General features: G+C 46.2%; 1 protein-coding gene and 1 non-coding gene across 2 annotated transcripts; both read right to left on the bottom strand.

The window, feature by feature from the left end:
- Positions 1–420: 420 nt before the first annotated feature.
- Positions 421–4,506, bottom strand: LOC144159060 (uncharacterized). Its single transcript, XM_077690321.1, has 3 exons — positions 4,498–4,506; positions 1,217–1,572; positions 421–551 (listed from the first exon to the last, which is right to left on the bottom strand). Coding segments are annotated over exons 1-3 (366 nt in total). The 3' UTR covers positions 421–550.
- Positions 4,507–22,330: 17,824 nt separating this feature from the next.
- Trnap-ugg (transfer RNA proline (anticodon UGG)) lies at positions 22,331–22,402 on the bottom strand. The gene has a single exon. It is a non-coding gene; the product is annotated as a tRNA-Pro (tRNA).
- Between the last annotated feature and the right edge of the window lie 1,201 nt (positions 22,403–23,603).

Genomic DNA, 23,603 nt, shown 5'->3' with positions numbered 1-23,603 from the left:
CAGATTTGATCTAAAGCAGATGGGAATCTCATCTGTTATTATAATTACTCTTAATGTTACAATTACCAATGAAACTACCCACATTTTAGGAAGACGAGTGCTTGCGTTCTATAGAAGTACGATAAAGTTTCTTTTAATTGCGATGGTATGCCCTTTAGCATAAAGTCTTACAGGTACAAGTTGGCCCCCGCTTCCCGGAGGAAGTCCAGAAGACAGCGGTGGTGAGGACAGCCAACGCTGGAGATAAAAGGGAGGAAAGTTCACCGCATCAGAGCGATCGCTGTTGCACAGAATTGCGACTGAATATATCAAGTCCCATCGAGAAGCACAAGAGGAAATTAACAAAGGCGACTCTGCGAGGCTCAGATACCGAGAACGACGAGGAAGAGCCAAATTGAGCAGCACAGACTACTTGGTATTCTTCATCTTTTATTTTGTCTGCTGCCGTCAACAAAGGAAACCGCCAAATAGGGTCACCGTGAAATTTCGTGGAGCAGGGTTGGGAAAAAAGTTCGATTCAGGGTCCTCGTTTGTGGAAGTTGTTGATTGTTCTGCAAATAAAATAAAATGCGTAAGTGATGGGACATTGCCGCCACACACAGTTTTTCAAGAAAAAAAGTGCAGGGCCACGCCAGACAATTTTGTTTTTCTAGAAATTGTTTCTACAAAAGGTGTGAATTCATCCACTGAACATCTCTGAGCATGTTGAGGTTGAGAGTGGCGCTCAGGGACGTAGACAGGAGGGGGGGAAGGGAGGAGGTTCGAAAGCCTCTCTCGGATTTTTTTTCCAGGCAGCATGTGAGCGAATGCTCGGGCTCCTTTTGGCAAATTTTTCCCTTCCCATAACTCATAACTGCTTATACTCCCACCTCCCCCTGGAGAAAAATTTCTGGCTACGGCCCTGATCGGGCTGGTTGCTTAGTTGAAAATGGAAACTTGGCTAGCGAAAAGGGAGACTCTATTGATTTTCCTTATCCCGTCTCACTTTTTGCTGGCTAGTATGTCATGTTTCGTGGTCTGTTGTACAACGCCCCTGAGGGAGAAAGAGGCGACAATTCAACCTTTAAAGGAGTCGCGTGGTCATGCACTCCTCCGCTAGCTTTGCTCCAAACTGTGTGCACTTTCTCCTTGAAATGTCTCGGCCGGTTGCAGCCAAGTCCGCTTCCTTTGAATGTATCCTTTAAGCCTGGCGCATTGCTGCACGATCGCCACTCACCACTTCTTGAGGAGCGTGCGGTACCCGAAGGCGTCCAGGCCGTATCCGTAGTTGAGCCCGTAGGGGCTGAGGCCGTAGGCGTAGCGGAGGCGCAGCGGGTGCGCGTCGTACCGGTGGCTGTAGCTGACGCCCGTGGTGCGGTAGCCGAAGGGCGTGGCCACGTTGTGCACGGTGGGCGTGACCGGAGTGTGGTGGACCACGGCGCCCGCGTACACCGGGGCGGGCACGTAGCTGCCGTACGTGGGCACGAAGCCGCCACACGCAGTGGCCACCAGAGCGGCAAGCAGGAACACGATCTGCGTGCGCAACGGTACGGTCGGGCTATGGGTGTGTATAAAGCAACGGCTGCGGATTCTCTGCGACACAGATAGTACGTCTCAAGATAGTACCTCACAGGCGCCTGATTGCTTGAGTCCTGTTCGCCGCTTAGAATTGCTAAGCAAGAAACATGCCAGTGTGCACGACAAACTCCGGAAAGAGTTGTAATCTACATTTGATCCGACCTATCCATGGGAAGAGAATGTATACGTAGAAAGACAAGTTGCAGGAAGAAGACCGCCAGACCAACCAAACTACTGTAGTGGCTGATTATCTCTCTCAGTCCATCCTGCGTTATGCATAGAGGCTTAAAATCTAAACGACGCGTTCTTTCCTTACATTTGCGGGGATACAGAGCATGGAGGGGGAGAGAAAAGAGATAGAGAGAAAAATCTCTCCCCATCCTCAAGAGCCCTCAAATGTAACCTAGCTGGTTATATTTTGTGAATTTTACTATGAGGTTATGAAAAAAGGCTTAAAACAACCGTTAAAGAGACTCTACAACACTTCCGATAAACGCTTTCACTCTTTCCTTCGCGTCTGGGAGCATTGCTAAAGCTATATAGTTATCACGTACGAAGGAGTAAGTTTTCGGAAAATACGAGGACGAAGACAGAGATGACCAGACATAAATCAGGACACAACAAAAATTGGAGGACGAGACAAAAATTAGCCAAAGATTACTGCTCTAATGCCCAGATAACTTGTCAACTTGCTTAAGAAGATTCTCTTTTTGGCGTTCTTCGAGCGCTCGAATGACGTCATTACAGCGGCGTTGATGCCATGAGCCAGCCTCTTTTCAGATGCAACAATAAACGCATTCGATAGCCGCTTATTAAAAAAAGCCCCAAAACCAAAGCAGAAACGCAAGGCGCATCTTCTGCATAGACCAAATCAAGCAGTGCCACTCCGTGCTGGCGAAAACTATAGCTATCACAATGCTTCCGGACGCGAAGGAAAGAGTGAACACATTCAGAGTGAGTGTTGCAGAGTCCCTTTATTGTCTCCTGGACACATAAGGATATCGAAACACGTTTGCGTCTTCAAATTTATCAAAAAATATAAAAAAAATATGCATTTTGGAGATTTCAGCCCTCGAAAGTTTTAGAGTTAACATTACTGCAACAAATTATTCACTATCTTTGACTGGCATAAAGCTACGAAATGGCATTTTTCGTGGTTAAATTACTTTTGAAAATCGTTCCAAACAGGCATGAGCATTTCAAAAAGTTGCCGTAAAAGAGGTTGAATGCTTAATATCTTATTTCATAGCAGTACATCTCAAATGAAATGGGTTTGAGACGTAAAGTTTCGAGATTACATTTGTTTTCTTGTGTAAAGGGTAAATAACACGTTATTTCCGAAATTACTACCCCAAGACTATGAGAATGGGTTCAGAAAGGCTTAAATAATCTTATGTCTGTGAAGTTGCCGAACAGGTTTTTGTGTCTAACGATTGCTCAATAAAATGCATAACAAGGAAAATTAAGATTTTTTTTTTCATTTATCGACCATAAAGTGTCATGGCCTCTTGATCCTGACAAGAGAAAGGACAAACACGACTATGTTGTCCAAACAGCTATCAAGAACAGTAAGGTGACTACCGAATCGCACCGTGCGGGTACATGCGTTTTGGTCATGTTTTTACGACTTGATATGCATATTGAATCAAATAGCGCAACAGAAACAACTCAGGGGAATTGGCTAAGAACACGCCGCAAAATAAAGGAGACGATACGAAAGGGAGAAAAAGCAACAAAGGTGAAAAAAGACATACAAGCGAATTGTATACACAAAATATATCTAAAGGGAAGCACAGTCAAACACGTAGAGCAAAAGTAAAAAAAGTGAAAAAAATCCGCGCCAATCCAGCCAGTGAAGGTGCTTGGAAAGCGAAGCTGTAAACGACACTCGCAACGATTGCCCATGCGACGACATTTAAATTCACACACGTGGCGCGGCAAAGAGGGAAACTGAAGAGAAGTGAGATGCACTTAACCACACCCTTTATTACTTCAATGAGATAATAATAATAATAATAATAATGACTTTATTTGGCATCAAGGATACATGATGCAGGAGACCTGCAGAAAAAGCTGGCGTGATGCCAGCTTGACAAGGCCGCAGGCCCCCTCCCCCCTCCCCGAACACATGGCAGCAGCCGTCACATTTTCATAAAAATATTCCAGATCATACGCGTGAAATAAACAGGTCTACTACAAGAAGAATCATCACTGTACATGTGTAATGAAACAAAACGTGGAATGCTTGAACAAGATATAGTTTCAGAAAATGCGAAAAATGTAGGCGCATTAGCCTTAGAGAAAAAAAAAAAGATGTTTCTGGTATGGTTAAATAAATGCATGATTCATGAACGGTGGTTGGTTGAGTTGTATTGGTGAAGCACGAGTGGAAACTTTTGTTTTTTTATATAAAATGAAAGGAAGCTCAAACCCGGTGTTAGACGATTTCACTTTTCCTCCGTCTCTGCCGCCGCCGACGCAGGCGACGAAATCGATCGTAGAGGGGAGGAGAAGCGCGATGCCGTGCGTTGGTGTGAGCTTCCTTTAACGCGAGAAAGTGGAGGGGAAACATCCCTGCAGGTAGCGTTGTGGTGATCGCGCCAGACGCGCATTCTGGAGGTCGTGGGTTCGGATCCCACCCGGCGGGCATTTTTTCTCCGCTTTCTGTCTTTAAAAATTCTTCATCTGTGTCAATGACCTACCGCATTCTACCCTTTGCTTTTTGAGACATTCGTGACTGCCAACCCTTATTTTTGTCTATATATATATATATATATATATATATATATATATATATATATATATATATATATATATATATATATATATATATATATATATATATATATATATACATAGAGATTAATACCTGAATGATTTCAGGCGGGAATACCCAGATGCAACATCGACGAGAGCTCGGATAGTGAAGCAAATACGTACCGCAATCATGGTTGAACGTCTCGGCGGTCGCTGTAGCGTCCTCAAGAGAAATGATAGCCGGCACACGGTGCTCGCGTTTCTTTTATACCCACTCCCATCAACGTCAGTGGCGGCTTGGGTTGTTTTACTTTTCGCAGTCAAAGTTACCAGTAATCGGAACGCATATGTTAGAATACGCGGATACTCAAAGAGAAAAAATCCCTTTTCAAGCATTTCGGGCTAGCAAATGCGCATAAAAAGAAAGGATATGCCTGTGCCGCCTCATAAAAATGAACCCCGGCAGCGTAGAGCGTCCCTTCGCTGGCCTTGAACTTGTCTCCTGGTCGCGCTATCATCACCTGCATCTTGCGGGGTCGCTGATCGCGTCAAACATCGTGTTGCTGCTTGTGAACTTCACCTACGGGATTCGGCAGGCGCAGAAGAAACGAGGTAAGGGCTGTCCTGTGAAGACGAATGATCGAAGTTAACAGCCCAGCTCTTGCAAATTGGTTGGTGAAATTCCTCCCGGGGGTTCCAGCCGCAAACTAAATGCATCAGGCAGATCTCAAAAGGCATGATTCATGACTCCAACTGCAGACATGCAGTGCTTCGAGGCTGCCGCTTCGAAGTTCAATAACACGGGAATGCGGGCAGGTTGGTTAGCATTCATGGCGGTAACTTCGCGCGCTCTAAACGACAACACAACGAAAGAAAAACATGGACCAGCGGAGATTTTTTATTCGTAACACACCACATTTATATCCTCAGTAACAACCCGTACAACACATGAGCAGATATGTACATATTCCCTTATAAACACAATACACTGTCGCATATTGTTTAGCATCTGAATTTCCTTTTCTGATGAGGCACCAGGTGGATGGCTCACGCATGCTCTCTTTATTTTAGACATCCGCCATGCCTCTATTATTTCCCTGGTATATATATAGTTGATCACGGTGACTGAATAGTGTGGTCGTTGGGGCAAACAACGGCTAGCTCTTGCTATTGTGCAGCGCGCACAATGCGTTGTCAGATGTGTGAACGGCCGTCCTTTCAAGCTGGGCATGTGCTCTCTCAGCCGTATATTTATGCACCTACTAGTTTGACCTACATATTGGTTCTCGCAAATGAAATGGATTCTGTACGCGACGTTTCGTTGCATTTGCCGGCGCCCGCCGTGCGCTGACGGCTATGCGTATACCTGCATAGAAGTGAGGTACGGGTAGAAGTGGGGCCGATGAACAAACCATGTGCAGTAACAACTCCTCCCGAGTGCCGTGAATCATCACGTGCACGTCGTAGTGAAAAAAAAAAAAAAAAACCACCTCACAGACAACGGCGTCGTGGTAAGGTGAGTGCAGAAAATACGACGGAAGACATAACAATCATCATCATCTTTTTCCTCATCGTCAGCCTATTTATGTTGACTGGATGATTTAACTTTATATAAGGCGTAGTACCATTCCGGCCGTAGGGCATTGAGTAATTCAGAAAAAAATATTTAAAAATAAATAGGTTACCCTATCATTACCTAAATGGCACCTTACATACTTTCGCAAGCCCTCAACTTATATTGGGATATCCCCGGAAGAAATTTTTGTTGGTGTTTGTGTTTTCGGGGCGGCACAATTTCGGAGTCGAGTTCATGTATGGGGACGCTATATATATAGCTGTGAAAATAATTCAATAGGGCCTTCAATGAGTGAAAAATATATACCGGTCAAATTGTTTTAGAGAACGTATTCCAATTTATTTTTTTGGACTTAGAGGAAACGTTTATTTATTTATTTATTTAGTTCGTTAGTTAGTTATTTATATACTTATTTATTTATTTGTATACTATGAGGTCTGAAGCATTACAGAGAGGAGCAGGTGTACAAAGTTTGGGGAGTTCAAAAAGCAGCATATAAGAAATACAAACATTCAGTGGCAGCCTGAAAAGTGAATGAACTATAATAAGACTGCAAAAATAAGCAAGATACAGGGCAGCTACAACGGCAGATTCACAAAAAATATCAATACTCAGCACGGTTGCGTCAATGAAAGGCACACACGCAATAACCGAACAAAAACTGAAAAAACCGCGTAGTTATATTGCAAGCGCATTTTTAAACAATGTGACGTCAGTGATAGCGGCAACAGAGGCTGGAAGATGATTCCACTCGCTTGCAGTCTTCGGAATGAATGATTCGAAATACAAATTGGTGCGGGCGCTGGGAACGCCTACTTTGAACTGATTATCTTTGCGAGATGATAGGTGTGGTGGGCGCTGCAAGAGAATGTTGCTGAGGGAGGGAATACAATGGAAAATCTTATAGAAAAGGCAAAGGCGAGAAATTTTACGGCGCAGTTAAAGACCGGGTAAATGAAGACTAGCTTTCATTGTGATAACACTGGCCGTACGTTCTGTAACTTTGAGGCGAAACATGAGCGCATAATAGAGGCGAGAAGAGATGACAAATAAGGAGACTCCGCATTATTACCTCGCGTTGGTTTACGTGCACTGCATCTACGTTGTGCCAACTTTTACGCATCCAAAAAACGAGCCCAGTGCGTTGTGAGGCTATTCATGCTTTCATTTGGGAAGATTTCTCTTTCAGAGAACAGCCTACTTGGATGTCGCGGTGTAGTTATCGTCAGCGTAGAAAAACGTATTAAGCCTAGGAGCGGCGTCAGGATCAGTTTGAAGTAGGATTGGTCGTCGGTTAAAAACTTTAATCCGATTAATCGGTTGGGTTGGTTTGTGAAGAAAAATCACCAAAAATATTATTTTAAGAATATTAATAATAATAATAATAATAATAATAATAATAATAATAATAATAATAATAATAATAATAATAATAATAATCAATCAATCAATCATGTTTATTTACGTGCCCAGGAACAGCCAGAGGCCTGGGTGCTGGCGCACGGATAGTTACATGAAAACAAAATACAAGAAACATATTGAAAGAAATAAACAAGCGACAACACACACAAATTGAAGTAGCGAAAATTACAGAAATAAAGCACAGGCGGAGCCTGGGTACAGGTAAAAAAGAAAAAGAAGATGCCTTTGAGCTTATTGTAATGAATACACAACAAGCAGAGAACAAAGTTTAACAGTAAGACGACAAGAACAATGACAAAGTATAGAGTCAAATGATAAGACAACCATGATAAGTAAACAGTTTCAAAAACAGGCAACTATAGTGGTTAAACAGAACCACAGAGAAACCAAATTTCAGCAATAAAAAAAAGAAAAACGAACGCCAGATATATTATAGATGTTTAACATACTGTGTTCAACAAAGCAGTACGGTAAATTGTAAAGGAGCTTTGAAAGATGTCAAGGCGTTCAGAGAAGCGGTTGTAGCAATTCTGTATTCTGCGCACAGGAGAATGATTGGAGTTGCGCGCAGCGGTCAAGAAAGGGCGATGCGACCTGGTGGGCCTCTGTGGAACACTAAACTCTAAACAGTTAAGCAGGTCTGCGCAAGAAAGGTCACCATGAACAATTTTGTGAAGAAATGTAAGGTCTGCACGCATACGTCTGCAGGTCAACGAAGGAATGGAAGGAACTATGGGTAAGTCAGAATCAGGACCCGAACTGTGATTGTGATGACGGTGCTTAAGTATGGATAAAAACTTCTTCTGCACACGTTCTATTAATTCACTACTAGATTTGGAGATGCCGTTCCAGGCAACAGAAGCATATTCTAACTGGGGGATACATATTGCATTGTATAGCATTAGAAATGGATCTGGAGAAGAGAATTCCTTTGTAATCCGACACACATTTCCAAGACTTCGGAGTGCTCGCCGGGTGATGAGCCTAATATGAGAAGAAAAAGAGAGGGTACTGTCGAAAAGAACCCCGAGGTCCCTAATCTCCTCAACCCTTTGCAACGGAGCTCCCGCTATACTGTAGGAAAACAGTAGACGATGGGTTTTCCGGCTGTACGTGACAACCTTTGTTTTAGCTGGATTTAAAATTAGACAGTTTTTGCTGCACCAGACCGATAATTCCGACACATCCCTCTGCAAGGCACAGCAGTCCTGAAAACTGCTAATGTGCCTAAATAGTTTGACATCATCAGCATAGAGAAGAAATGAAGATTTTGTTAACACTGTTGACACATCATTGATAAAGATAGAAAACAATAGTGGACCCAGCACAGAACCCTGAGGTACACCACTCGTTGCAGTGTAAACACTAGACCTTTTGAAGTTTACATCTACGTAAAAGGACCGGTCAAGGAGATAGTTGGACAACAAGGCAACAAGACTTGCATCAACACCGGAGATAGTAAGCTTGTTAATTAATAATTTATGGTTCACTACATCAAACGCCTTACTGAGGTCAAAATAAATTACATCCAACTGGCCGTTTTCACAAACAGCAGCCGAAGCCTGAGTCATGAAGCTTGCAAGATTTGTAACCGTCGATCGACCCGAGAAAAAGCCGTGCTGATTTGGTATCAGAACGTTCTTGACGCAGGCAGCAAGAATGTTGTGCAGAGCTGACTCAAAGAGTTTTGAGGCGACACAAAGGAGTGAGATTGGGCGATAGTTGGTAACGGCTGACTTATCACCAGACTTAAATATTGGAAAAATTCGAGCAATCTTCCATGCACGAGGAAATTTACCGAAAAGCAAACAGTTATTATAAACGGAAGTTAAGACAGGCACAAAAATGTTGCCGTAAGCCTTCATGAGGGCTGCTGGAATTCCGTCTGCACCACAGGAAAATGACGGTTTCATCCGTTTAAGGCTATCATTGACAAGTTTTTCATCGAACATAAGTGTACTAAAATTAGACATATTATTAAACGATAGGCGTTCGTCGGGACCATCTGGCAGTTGAAAGACAGAATGAAAGTACTGAGCAAAGCTCGTGGCGACATCCTCAACCTGTTCCCCATCGGAATTAATCAGACTAATGTGTTCTTTAGACGCCTTAGAACGGCCGCGTACATACCTCCAGAAGTCAGCCGGTTTCTGAGACGCAGAAGCCTCTAACGACTCTATATAGAGCTGGTGGTCAATAATAATAATAATAATAATAATAATAATAATAATAATAAGATAAATGTGATATTCGCCTGTTCGCAGACATTCCAAATGAAGTGAGCAGGGCATCATCATGGCGCTGATTCGGGAGTGACGCATATCGCCGCGATCGTCACTGACACTTATATAGAATTAAAAACATCGGCACTCGCCGTAATTGCAGGGAAGCCAGTTAACCGCTGTTTACTTAGTAAAGAGTTAGTTTATACAGAGGCCAAATAATGCGAGTGTCCACTCGCCAATTTTTGTACCGTGTAAATTTGTATCAAGCGTAGCCACTTTCTTGTCTGTTTTGGCTTTAAGATTTCGGTTTTAGTCACTATCATCTCTGAACATACTAGCGTCGTTTCCTGCTGTCACGTCAGGCGGGTAATTTAAACACGAATATGATCCTCGACACGCTTGTGCACAATTTCCACAGGGCACTCTTGTTTCAGTTTTCTCACATGAGTTCATCTGATTAAGCGGTTAAAAAAATTAATCGCGACTAAAGCATTAATCGATTATTGGAAGGTTATCGATCAATCGCCCACCCCTAGTTTGGAGGCGTCCCTTTATACGTTTGTGGTGAGCGCTGATCCTCTCCGGACATGCACGTGGAGAGGACCCGAGGACCTGGGGATGGGAAGGCTCTCGGAAACGCACCACTCGTAATGATGCCAGAGATACAGACTAGAGAATAACGGGGTCAAGTAACCGGCTTCTATTAGCGAGAACACGTTGACCTTGAAATTTAATAAATGATTCTATTTGATTTGAACTTGAACAGTTGAGAACTTGACTGGTATTTCTCGTGACTGTGATTGGAGCGCTGGCATATTGCATGCTGCAGGTATCTTAAATTTCTGTTTGCTCTGAGAAACTGTTTATCTCTAAGGTGTAATACTTGTTAAGATGAAAAGGTGATTATGTTTCCCTAACCCTTCTAAGACACGTATGCTACAGCTATGCAAACTATTTCTTAAAAGCAGTCTCATGTGCTGTGTTTTTGAGTGATTGTGCAAGGTGTAAATGTTACCTTTTATATATATATTTTTATGACATAACTGGCTCCTTATGTTCCCTGTCTGTAAGGCATATTCCGAGGGAAATGTGCATGGAGAGCCATCAATAGATAAGAGGTATGGTTAAATACTGTAGTTCATGATTTTGTGCCCCTCTGATTTGTTATGTTTTAGTCTGTTATGAATGGACGGACAGACAGACAGACAGACAGAAAGACAGACAGACAGACAGACAGACAGACAGACAGACAGACAGACAGACAGACAGACAGACAGACAGACTTATCGCCTTTAAAAACAAAGGACGGTTTTACGAGCCGAAGTTGGCTATGAAGCGCGAGGCTGCGGAAAAATTCACACAGCCTACGATCCCCTGAAACCTGTTCTGAGGTTTCTTCCGTGCCTGAAAGAAAGGAAGTGCCGTTGTCGCGGAAATCCAATCCGCGACATCATGCGACCATCAGGGGCTCGCCGCATCCGTCAGTGAACGTCGCAGCGGCGGGTTTCTACACACACCCGTCGGCGTTTCTGTTTCACTTTTTGTCTCTTCAGTTGTCGCCGTCTCGCTTATCGCGGATTGAATGAAGTATTAATTCTTGTTCGGCAGCTTAAGCGATACCGGTGTAAGGGCTGCCAAAAATATCGTTTTATCGGCGATAACGGGAGTAACATGTAGCAATTCAAGTCGGCCGCGTGGCTCGGGAATGTCGTGCCAGGACGGGAACTTATAACGCGAACTTTCTGATCGCTAAAATTGGGAGGATGTGATTTTTTTCCCTTTCTTTCATTACGTACAGGAAATCCAGATAATGATCGTGTATTGAAATCCTCCTGAGCAACGAACATTGACAACAAATGGAGGTGCCCCGGGGAATAACCCCAAAAAGCAAAGCCCAGAAAAAAGGATATATCGAGGCCCCAGTCACGAATTACCCACCACGCCCCGAAAAAAAAAAATTAGCAAAAAGATCTAGGTCCGAGAGTGACATCCGGGCTGCACCGCGGCGCCCATTCCGGGGCGCCATCCCGCTACTGCGAGACGCGGGAGCTTTTGCCTGCTGCGTCTCCGCCCTGGGCCGGTTCACTCCTCCTTAGGCGACCTGGCCGCCCCGAGCTCCCCCGGGGTCACCATATCGACGCCCCGCTTAGCGCGGACGTCCCGTCAACATGGCCAACCGCGGCACAGAACCCCCGGCCTCAGCTCGTCCTCTAGACCCGGCCTCCCAGAAGCTGGATTACAGGGGCTCGCCACGACCCCCAGCCATCGCGAGCGTCGCAGCGGCCGCATTCAACACTCGTCGGTCGATGGTTTTTTTTGCTTTCTTTTATTAGAAGAATAATAAATCAAGGCACTTAGCGTGTATTTCAATCTGCCTTGTAAGGAAGCATTAACAAAAAAAAAAGAAAATTCGGTGTTCTGGGAAAAATTAGACAAACAAAGGCATACATGAAAGGTAAATATGGAGGCCCGGGCCATCCACGAATTCTACACCGGGGCCTACAAAAAAGAAAAGCCAAAAAAGATCTAGGTCCGAGACTGACATCCGGGCTGCACCGCGGCGCCCATTCCGGGGCGCTATCCCGCTACTGCGAGACGCGGGAGCTTTTGCCTGCTGCGTCTCCGCCCTGGGCCGGTTCGCTCCTCCTTAGGCGACCTGGCCGCCCCGAGCTCCCCCGGGGTCACCATATCGACGCCCCGCTTAGCGCGGACGTCCCGTCAACATGGCCAACCGCGGCACAGGACCCCCGGCCTCAGCTCGTCCTCTAGACCCGGCCTCCCAGAAGCTGGATTACAGGGGCTCGCCACGACCCCCAGCCATCGCGAGCGTCGCAGCGGCCGCATTCAACACTCGTCGGTCGATGGTTTTTTTTGCTTTCTTTTATTAGAAGAATAATAAATCAAGGCACTTAGCGTGTATTTCAATCTGCCTTGTAAGGAAGCATTAACAAAAAAAAAAAGAAAATTCGGTGTTCTGGGAAAAATTAGACAAACAAAGGCATACATGAAAGGTAAATATGGAGGCCCGGGCCATCCACGAATTCTACACCGGGGCCTACAAAAAAGAAAAGCCAAAAAAGATCTAGGTCCGAGACTGACATCCGGGCTGCACCGCGGCGCCCATTCCGGGGCGCTATCCCGCTACTACGAGACGCGGGAGCTTTTGCCTGCTGCGTCTCCGCCCTGGGCCGGTTCGCTCCTCCTTAGGCGACCTGGCCGCCCCGAGCTCCCCCGGGGTCACCATATCGACGCCCCGCTTAGCGCGGACGTCCCGTCAACATGGCCAACCGCGGCACAGGACCCCCGGCCTCAGCTCGTCCTCTAGACCCGGCCTCCCAGAAGCTGGATTACAGGGGCTCGCCACGACCCCCAGCCATCGCGAGCGTCGCAGCGGCCGCATTCAACACTCGTCGGTCGATGGTTTTTTTTGCTTTCTTTTATTAGAAGAATAATAAATCAAGGCACTTAGCGTGTATTTCAATCTGCCTTGTAAGGAAGCATTAACAAAAAAAAAAGAAAATTCGGTGTTCTGGGAAAAATTAGACAAACAAAGGCATACATGAAAGGTAAATATGGAGGCCCGGGCCATCCACGAATTCTACACCGGGGCCTACAAAAAAGAAAAGCCAAAAAAGATCTAGGTCCGAGACTGACATCCGGGCTGCACCGCGGCGCCCATTCCGGGGCGCTATCCCGCTACTACGAGACGCGGGAGCTTTTGCCTGCTGCGTCTCCGCCCTGGGCCGGTTCGCTCCTCCTTAGGCGACCTGGCCGCCCCGAGCTCCCCCGGGGTCACCATATCGACGCCCCGCTTAGCGCGGACGTCCCGTCAACATGGCCAACCGCGGCACAGGACCCCCGGCCGCAGCTCGTCCTCTAGACCCGGCCTCCCAGAAGCTGGATTACGGGGGCTCGCCACGACCCCCAGCCGTCGGCGAGTGTCGCAGCGGCCGCATTCAACACTCGCCGGTCGACGTTTTTTTTTTTTGCTTTCTTTTATTACAAGAACAATAACTCAAGGCACTTAGCGTGTATTTCAATTGGTCTTGTAAGGAAGCATTAGCAAAAAAAAAGAAAATTCGGTGTTCTGGGAAAAATTAGACAAACAAAGGCATACATGAAAGGTATATATGGAGGCCCGGGCCATCCACGAATTCTACACCGGGGCCTACAAAAAAGAAAAGCCAAAAAAGATCTAGGTTCGAGACTGACATCCGGGCTGCACCGCGGCGCCCATTCCGGGGCGCTATCCCGCTACTACGAGACGCGGGAGCTTTTGCCTGCTGCGTCTCCGCCCTGGGCCGGTTCGCTCCTCCTTAGGCGACCTGGCCGCCCCGAGCTCCCCCGGGGTCACCATATCGACGCCCCGCTTAGCGCGGACGTCCCGTCAACATGGCCAACCGCGGCACAGGACCCCCGGCCTCAGCTCGTCCTCTAGACCCGGCCTCCCAGAAGCTGGATTACAGGGGCTCGCCACGACCCCCAGCCGTCGGCGAGCGTCGCAGCGGCCGCATTCAACACTCGCCGGTCGACGTTTTTTTTTTTTTTGCTTTCTTTTATTACAAGAACAATAACTCAAGGCACTTAGCGTGTATTTCAATTGGTCTTGTAAGGAAGCATTAGCAAAAAAAAAAAGAAAATTCGGTGTTCTGGGAAAAATTAGACAAACAAAGGCATACATGAAAGGTATATATGGAGGCCCGGGCCATCCATGAATTCTACACCGGGGCCTACAAAAAAGAAAAGCCAAAAAAGATCTAGGTCCGAGGTTGACATCCGGGCTACACCGCGGCGCCCATTCCGGGGCGCCATCCCGCTACTGCGAGACGCGGGAGCTTTTGCCTGCTGCGTCTCCGCCCTGGGCCGGTTCGCTCCTCCTTAGGCGACCTGGCCGCCCCGAGCTCCCCCGGGGTCACCATATCGACGCCCCGCTTAGCGCGGACGTCCCGTCAACATGGCCAACCGCGGCACAGGACCCCCGGCCTCAGCTCGTCCTCTAGAACCGGCCTCCCAGAAGCTGGATTACAGGGGCTCGCCACGACCCCCAGCCGTCGGCGAGCGTCGCTGCGGCCGCATTCAACACTCGCCGGTCGACGTTTTTTTTTTGCTTTTTTTTTCTTAAGTTGTCGCTGTCTCGCGTATCACTGGATCGATTGATTAATGTATGCCCAGAAACGACAGCCCTACCGGTGTAAAAATTCCAAGAAATGTCGTTTTAGCTGCGATAACGGAAGTAACAGGTCGCAATTCAGGTCAGCCGCGCAGAACGGGTATGTGGCGCCACGACGGGATGTGAAAGGTAAACTTCATGACCGCACAGCTTCTCTCAGTCTCCGCAGTACGGAGCAGAAATCAAACAGGTGGGCACGGTTAGATTGAAACCGCCGTGCTGTATGGGTCTCTTAGTGGCGGAGTACACGATGAGTGGACGGACGATCGGTGAATAGCCGATCCAGTCGCAGTTAATCGAAACATGGAATAGTTTTCTTTCCATTCTAAGGAAGATATGAATGCACGCAGTGCACCCACAAAGGAGCCATAAAAGGTAGATGAGATAGAGAAGTAGAAGGAACGTTAATTTATCGGAAGTTATTACTTCCGTTATTAATTAATTAATAACGGGAGTAACAGGTCGCAATTCAAGGCAGCCGCTAGGCTCGGGATTGTGGCGCCATGAAGGGATGTGCAAGGTAAGCTTTATGAGCGCATAGCTTCGCTTAGTCTCCGCAGTACGGAGTAGAAATCAAACTGGTTTGTGCGGTTAGATTTAAATACCTTGATAGGTCTCTCGATGGCGGACTACACGATGAGGGTAGTAAAGGAAAACAGCCGATTCTATCGCACTTTATTGGCAAAAGAAAGAATTTTCGTTCCATTCTGAGGCAGCAAAGAATGCAAAAAGTGTCTGCAGAGGCCAAAAGATATCAGACGCGTAGATTATAATTTTTATAGTGTTATAAAAATAGAGTATAATTTGACAATAACTTAAATGTTTTATAACATTACTTGTTATTTTTAATTTATGACTAAAATTTGAACATTATAAAGTGATAATATTTAAGGAGGAACGAATAATGTTAGGAATAACACTCCGGGACAAGAAACGAGCTACCTGGATCAGAGAACAAACTAGAGTTGACAATATCATAGTTCAAATAAAGAAAAAGAAATGGACTTGGGGTGGCCATGTAGTGAGACGAACCGACATCCGGTGGACAACTATAGTGTAACAGAGTGGATACCAAGAGATAGTTATCCCCCGTTATCCTTTATCGTTACCGTTATAAGTTATCCCCCGTGGACTCCTATAGGTATTTAGGTATAAACATAACTCCCGATCTTAATTGGACACCCCACATAATAAATATCTGTAACGAAGCAAATAAAGTTCTTTGCTACCTCAGACGAAACTTACGCCTTGTCCCTCCTCCTGTAAAACGTTTAGCCTACCTAACATTAGTACGCCCGAAACTCGAATACGCTTGCGCCGTCTGGGACCCGCACCAATATAATCTATCTAAAATGTTGGAATCTATTCAGAATAGGGCAGCAAGGTTTAATTACTCTGATTATTCATATCACTCAAGTGTCACTAATCTGAAAAGCCAAGCCCAACTTCAGAATCTAGAATTGCGACGCAAGGCCGCCAGACTAAGCCCTATTCACAAATTCTTTCATTCATCGTCTGACGCATCCAGTATCATGCCCGTACATCGAATCTCTTCTCGTACTAGCCACCGCAACACTGTTTATCCTGCGCATGCCCGCACAACTGCCACCTTCGCTCGTTTTTTGTTCAAACACCAAAGGATTGGAATGATCTTCCACCCGACGTCGTGCACCACTCAAACCCGGTTCTGTTCAAAGCCCACATCGAAAGAAATTTGTACCACAGCCCACCCATCATGTAACACCCCGTACTTGGGCATTTGAGGTATAATAAATAAATAAATAAATAAATAAATAAATAAATAAATAAATAAATAAATAAATAGGTCTAGAAGAAGGGGAAGGCAAAGAACACGATGGAGGGGTGAAATACGGAATTTCGGGGGTAAACAGTGGACTCGATTAGTGCAGGACAGGAGCGGTTGGAGGTCAATGGGAGAGGCCTTTTTCCGGCAGCGGACCTGGGCAGGCTGATGAGGACGATGATGACGACTCGCTCGCCCATCAGAGTTCGATCCGGCCGTGACTTATCCTCAGTTTCGCTGTAATCCGCACGCGATCATTTAGTCAACCTCTTTTCCATTTCGCCCGCAACCGGGGAGGGAATTTTGTAAAAAAGTTGGAAATTAATTGAGCTGGTGTAGCAGGGGTAATTTATGGGGATCTCGTAGTCCAGTATCTGTGGGTGACAGATCCAGAATCATGTCCCATGTGACCACACTAAATAACCGCATCGAAGGCTACTTCCCAGAATCTGCCTTATACATGTGGCTGGTGGCTTCTTATGAAGTTGACGTAAATTGATGTGTACATGAACGTGTCGAGGCTAAAAATGAGTTCATGGAGCTCCAGGAAAACGCAGGAATTAAGGCACAGTTTTCCACTGTGATGCTAAGGCGATTTCGTCGAACTGCACAAATCTACCTTGTCTCGTTGGGATGGCTGTAAAACTTCTGTTATAGTTTTCTGCAACGTACTCTTTCCAGGCTTTCGCCCTTGAAAAGCAAATAGTATGTAAGCAGGTTGAATGTGGCTGCTGATATGCAACCCTGTTTAAGTGCGACTGTGCCACGCATTGATGAACTGTCTTAAAGAAAGTGATGTGGCACATTTGTAAATTGAAAAGACCTGCTTCACAGTTCAGTTGTGTATAAATCACTTGCGTATTCCCCCGCGCACTCGAACTCTTACCATTGATTTGCTCCCTGACTGTACTGGTTTAGAAGCCACCCTTCGCTCTTCTTTAGTATTGCACAAAGGTGAAGTGAATATTTGTGTTTCTTGCTGTTTGTCTGTGGCTTGCTTGAGAAGCTGACTATAGTATCAATCGAGGCCTTCAAGCGTAATTATGAAGCGTGGCCGACATACGCGGTTTAATGAACTATTTGCCTCTACTGTATAACTTCAAAAGGGCAGGCAGATAGCTGTATTCTCTCGGAATATAGTCTTCCTGTTGTGTTTTGGCGTATCAACACTCTTGGATGCGTTTTTCGTTACTTTGTGCCTGAAAGTTTACCTATATATATACCGGGTGTTCAAAATTAAGCTTCGTGGTTTTGTCAAAATTAGGCACTGGGAGGCACGTGAAGACCACCTGTGCAATTAAGTTATGTAGCCAGGGGGACCTAAAGTGAGAGAATAATTATCGCTGTCTATCGAATTACTAAAATTGAATAATGAACTTTTTGTTGATTGCAGTAAGTTGGTATGTTTGTATTTAAAACATAAAGGCAGTCGTGTTTCTACACAGTATTAGAAGAATTTTTCTGACGTGTGTCTGCTCTGATATATCCGACTCCAAATTTTAATTCTCGATAGTTCGCATGATTACGCATGCAAGAGAGTTATGATCGGCGCAACGTTCCTCCCTGATGTGATGCCGCTGTCGCGGCTGTTGTGCTGCCATATCTTGATTTCACCAGCCGAGAAAGGGAGGAGGACAGTTATCATATTTGCCAATGCCTCCGCTCGGTATCAGACTAAACGCCGCACGCAACAGGCCGATTCGTAACGGGCCCACAAGGGACCTGTTACGAATCGGTCTATGACGAAACGCATGTGACGGGAAGGCCTACATTACATTTGAACGCATGCAATCATGCCATGTTTAATTTTATTGCGTGAGCAATAGCTGGGGCACGTCGGCAAAAATTTCACGTCCATCTGTTCATTTTTGCGTCCCTTTAGGTCAACACAACCAGTGATAGAAGGCCGCAGAACGATAGAGTGGTCAGAGCGCGTGAAGAGGGCTACATTCAAGAGTGGTAATGATAGTAAGGAAGGACAGAGCATGTGCTGCAGGTCAGCAAGAAACATGATAATTACACCGGAGAAGTGAGAGACGGTACTGCGCAGCTCGGACGCCGAGTCTCAGTTTTGGGCTGCCCGGATGGCCGAGGACACCGCCAAAGAGCAGAGCCTCCTGGCGGATGGCTGAAGAGGGAGGGAAAAGATCACCAGCCTACTCCACCCATCACCCCATCCTGGGCAAACAATAAAGTTGTCTCTTTCTTTGTCTCCCTCTCTCCTTCGTAACAGTGGCCAGGTCGCCACAGAGACAACTCGAAGCGTGACTTACCAGCTGCTTCTGCCTCGACAGGTCTTGTGACCCCCGCTACCACTTGTAGGCATTGTAGAATCTAGTCTGAAGCCAAAGCGGGAAGAGGAGGTGACCAAAAGACGGAGGAATGGGAATGGCGGCGACGAAATGCCGGCACTGGTGGGCAGCAAAAGAAGGGTCAGACAGCCCATGTTACCACTGAGACGGTTGGAGAGCTCTGGGCACGATCTGTACGGTGTGCAAGGGACGCGCGAGAAACGCCGCGTTGCGGTCTTCTGAGGCTATCGGACAAGGGGGGAGGATTGGGCAAAGCCTCAAGTTCACGAGCGAGAGGGGCGAGATGCTCACGTATTCTTAAAGATCTTCATTTTTTAAATATAAAATGATGGAACGAACAGCTTTAGGCAAGAATTGCGGCTATAATGCCATGTAAATCTACGGGGCACAAGAATCAAAATGGTCGTTTTTGTGCGACCAGGCCCACATTTTCCTATTGGGGCTACTGGCGTTTCATACGTACCGTTTAGGAAGTCGTTTTGAAGGCCGTTCAAGAAGCTTCAATGTAAATACCTCATCTATCTTGTGAAGAGCAAAAAGGAACGAGAGGCGACAGGACAAGAAGAGTTTTCGTGGGTTTTCAAATGCACACCTACCAACTCGCGATATCTCCTGCTCATTAAAATGCTCCACTCTCTTCGGCAGGCTCAGTCTTTTCAGAACGAGAATACCCTACCAGTTAACGACTCGCGTACTCCTCGAACAGGCTGAAAAAAACGCGAAAACAAAAAACCCGGGACCTCTCGCACCCAAAGCGAGAATCATACCCCTAGACCAACGGGCCTTTATTTCTTGGTAACAGTAACTTTATTTACAAATATGCATACAGTGTCGTACGGATTGATTACAGTGGTTCCAGAGTGCAACAGAACGTGGTGTTTCACTTAAACATAAAAATCTTTCGGGTAACACGCGAGGAAAGGGTCAGCGTGCTTCGCCAAGTAAGTGCAAGCCAGTCAAGGAGTATTGCGAACAAAGCCGGAGAGCGTTTGTGAAATTTATGATAGGGAGATTGACCACCTCACGTGTTCTCAATCGTACTGCTCCAACCAGCTCAAAAAGCACGAAAAAAAAAAAAAGAAGCGGGGCCCCTCCGGGACATGAACCGGGGATTTCTCGCACCCAAAGCGAGAACCATACCCATAGACCAACATGCTTCACGTGCTCTCAATCTTACTCCTCCAACCGGCTCAAAAAATAACGAAGACAAACAAAAAAAAGTCGGACTGTCCTGGATTTGAACCCGGGAGCCCTCGCACCGAATGCGAGTATCATACCACTATACCAACGGGATTCTTTCTTCTTTAATTACCTTTTACACAAACAGAATACAAATGACGGATAAATTAAAAACCGCCTGCCAAACTTCGGCTGACGGAAGGACCTAAAATAAACATCAAATATACTGAAATGAGGTTTATTGAAAAAGGTTGCTGTGCAGGCGAAAGATAAGGAGGGCACAGTCCCAGCACAGTCCGAGCACAGTCGACGCTGGGAGAAGCAGGCAGTGCGAGGGAACCCCGTCGCTCCAGGCGATGACGGCGCGACTTCCAAATTCCGCTTCTGTTACCGATGATGCTATGGTGGCGCACATCACCCGCAGAGGATTGGCAATGGTCCTAATGCTTCCGGAGAACATTGCCAATATTCTGCATTACAGTACATAACTCTTCCAAAAACAGGTAGCCATTCAAGTTCGGGGTCCTTTAACTCGAACACTTCAGTAGCTTAACATTTTGTGCAAAATATTTGCTCACCGTAAGCCCATTGGGGTCCGCGTGTCGTACAGCCATTCTGGACCTCCGAATGGCATGTAACCCCAGCGCCATGATATTGGACATCATCTTCGCCGTCAACAGGAAGGAACCGAATGCCATGCGCTGATATTGGCAGGTCTTTCTTTAGCGTTCTTTGTAAGACGTCCCCCCCCCCAAAAAAAAAAAATCTCGCCATCTCCACGAAGTGAATGATGATCAGAGGGGCGAAGCTTAAATGCTTATCGGTAAAACCTTGAAACATTCGCCCACACATCATATAAAGACTCCACACGTTGTTATAGGTCTTCTTGACGGTGCGCACCATCTGAATGAGTGAAGGACATAATGCGCGTTCGTAACCATGCTCGCGTCTCGGTTTGTAGCGCAGTGGGAAGAGCGCCACGTACCTCCCGTCGCGGCCAGAGAGTCGTGGGATCGGAACCGGGCGCCGCCGCGTCAAGACCACCACTCCTCACTCGCAAAGCTTGAGACTTCCCACCGCTCCGTTGACAAGCCCGTCGACGACGTCGATGTTTGTGGTGATCATGTAGGGCTTGTTTTGGACGATGAGAATCTCCATGGGTAAGTTGGCAAATTCGGTGTGTGACATTTTAGCCACCTTGGCCGTCGCCTTCTGCAGAGCGTCTTGTGTCGCGTACCCCCGGTACATGTGGTGGTGGTGGTGGTGGTTCCAGTGAAATGGCGCGTACCCACTCAGGGGATGGGCCAGGAAATGGGCGCCTTACCGAAAGAAATGGCCATGTGGCCTCCCCCATCGTAATTAATGTCATTCAATTCAATTCAATACTGTGGCACGTGCGAAAGCAGAAAATGCGCGACCGCTCTATTTCGTTTTTTTTTTTTTTTTTTTCGCGCAGCTTCGCCGTCTCGGATTCCCAGTACTCGCCGCTTTCCTGATAGCTATCCAAGGGAACTCCGAGATAACGCGCTGGTGTACGCGACCAAGACACGTTCTCAAACACAGATGGTGTTGATTCCCACTCCCCGTGAAAAAAAAGCCCACACACTTGGCCCAATTAACACAGCTGTTAGTAACACTACAATACTACTTTGTTATTGACATGGGTGTACTCACACTCTCCTCGTTTTCACAAAAAACCGCCACATCATCGGCGTATGTTAGTGACTTCACTTCATTGTGTGGAAATAAAAACCACGTACTCCATTGTCATTAGTTATTCTTAAACAAAAAGATTCCAAATAAATTACAAACACAAGAGGAAATGCTGGACAACCTTGTCGCACAGAAGACAGTGCAGGAATAGTTTCCGTGGTATTATTGTTGATTATCAATTGCGTACAGCATTGAGAGTACTCCATACGCAGTGCCTGCATGATAACATCCCCAACAATTAAATACTCCAGAATACAAAAAGAATATCATGGCACACTCGGTCGATCGCTTTCTAGAAATCAATTTGAAGCATAGCGACCCTTTTAAAAAACATACCACAACACTCTAGCACACTGCGCGCAACACGAAAATTTGTTGCTATGCTCCTCCTCTTAATGCCACGGGTGTCATGCAGCCATACTAAACTTGTTATAACACTGTGCAATCGCTGCGCTAAGGTCTTCATAGGAATTTATAGTCTACATTGGCCAATATAATCGGCCGGTGCCCAGTCACCGACTGAAGTTTAACACGGCCCTAAACCAACGGGCCTCATGTGTTCTCAATCGCACTCCTCGAACCAGCTCAAAGAATCACGAAAACGAAAAAAAAGTAGGGCCCGTCCGGGATTTGAACCCGGGACCTCTCGCACCCAAAGCGAGAATCATACCCCTAGACCAACGGGCCTCACGTGCTCGCAATCGTCCTTTCTATTATTTCACGCGCGCAGCGCTGCACTTGTGACACCGTTTACATTTTCCGAGATGATCTCGCGATCTCGTTGACGTCCTCCGCGGCCGCAAGCGAATTGTCGCGACGGAGAATCGTGTACTAATGCATAAGAATTGCTACGCGGCTTCCTCTTATTTGAAGTTTTTTCCCTTAGGCGAGTAATGGAAGTACATTTACACTATATATATATATATATATATATATATATATATATATATATATATATATATATATATATATATATATATATATATATATAGGAAATGAGGGTGGGCTCGTTGAAATAAGACAGAAATAAGCGTTGGCAGTCAAGAAAACCTCGGAAGGGGAAGGGGAGGATGTGGTAGGTCATTGAAACAGATAAAGACTTTGGAAAGAAAGAAAGAAACTGGAGAAAAAATGCCCGCCGGTGGGATCCGAACCCACGACCTCCAGAATACCGGCCTGGTGCGATGACCACTACGCTACCGGCGGGGCCATTTTCCCCTCCATTTTCTGGGGTATTTATGTTAAGGTATTTTTGTTACCTGCGCTTGGGGGTGGTGGCCAGCGCCACTCGGGCTACTCGGGGTGAAGGGGACCTTCTTTTTAACCCCCGGGCCGTGACTCGAGTGTCTACGACATGTCGAGAGTGGTCAACCAGCGTTAAGCCCTCTTAAGCTCCTTATGGCACCAAAACTGCCAGAACAGGGGCCCTCGCTATGCATGTAGCGAATCAGAATAGGAAATGAGGGGCTCGTAGAAATAACAGAGAATTAAGGGTTGGCAGCCAAGAAAACCTCGGAAAGAAAAGGGGAGGTTGCGGTAGGTCATTGAAACACACACTAAACTTTTTTACACCCTTTTTGGCCGAAAAGGGTGTGAAAATCTTGTCCCATGGCTAACACCTTTAAAAGGTGTTTTGACAAAAAAAGGTGTATGGATAAAAACAGGGTGTTGAGCTCAACACCTGTAAAAAAGAGTGTTGAGGGTGCTCAACACCCTAAAAACAGGGTGTTGAGTCTCACACCCTTTTTTTCAGGTGATGGCATGCGCAGAGGCAATGTCAAACGGCGGAGCGCGCAGCATTCAACACAAACAGCCAATACGTACAAGTTACAGTTGGAACACGGGATGCAAGCGGTACAGGGAGTGCATACTTACTTAGCAATACATG

The sequence above is a fragment of the Haemaphysalis longicornis genome, unplaced genomic scaffold, assembly GCF_048455015.1.
Source record: "Haemaphysalis longicornis isolate Haplotype H1 unplaced genomic scaffold, Haemaphysalis longicornis Haplotype H1 scaffold_1, whole genome shotgun sequence".
In the NCBI taxonomy this organism is placed as follows: Eukaryota; Metazoa; Arthropoda; class Arachnida; order Ixodida; family Ixodidae; genus Haemaphysalis; species Haemaphysalis longicornis.
The sequence above is the reverse complement of the archived record's forward strand: the minus strand, read 5'-3'. Positions and strand labels throughout refer to the sequence as shown.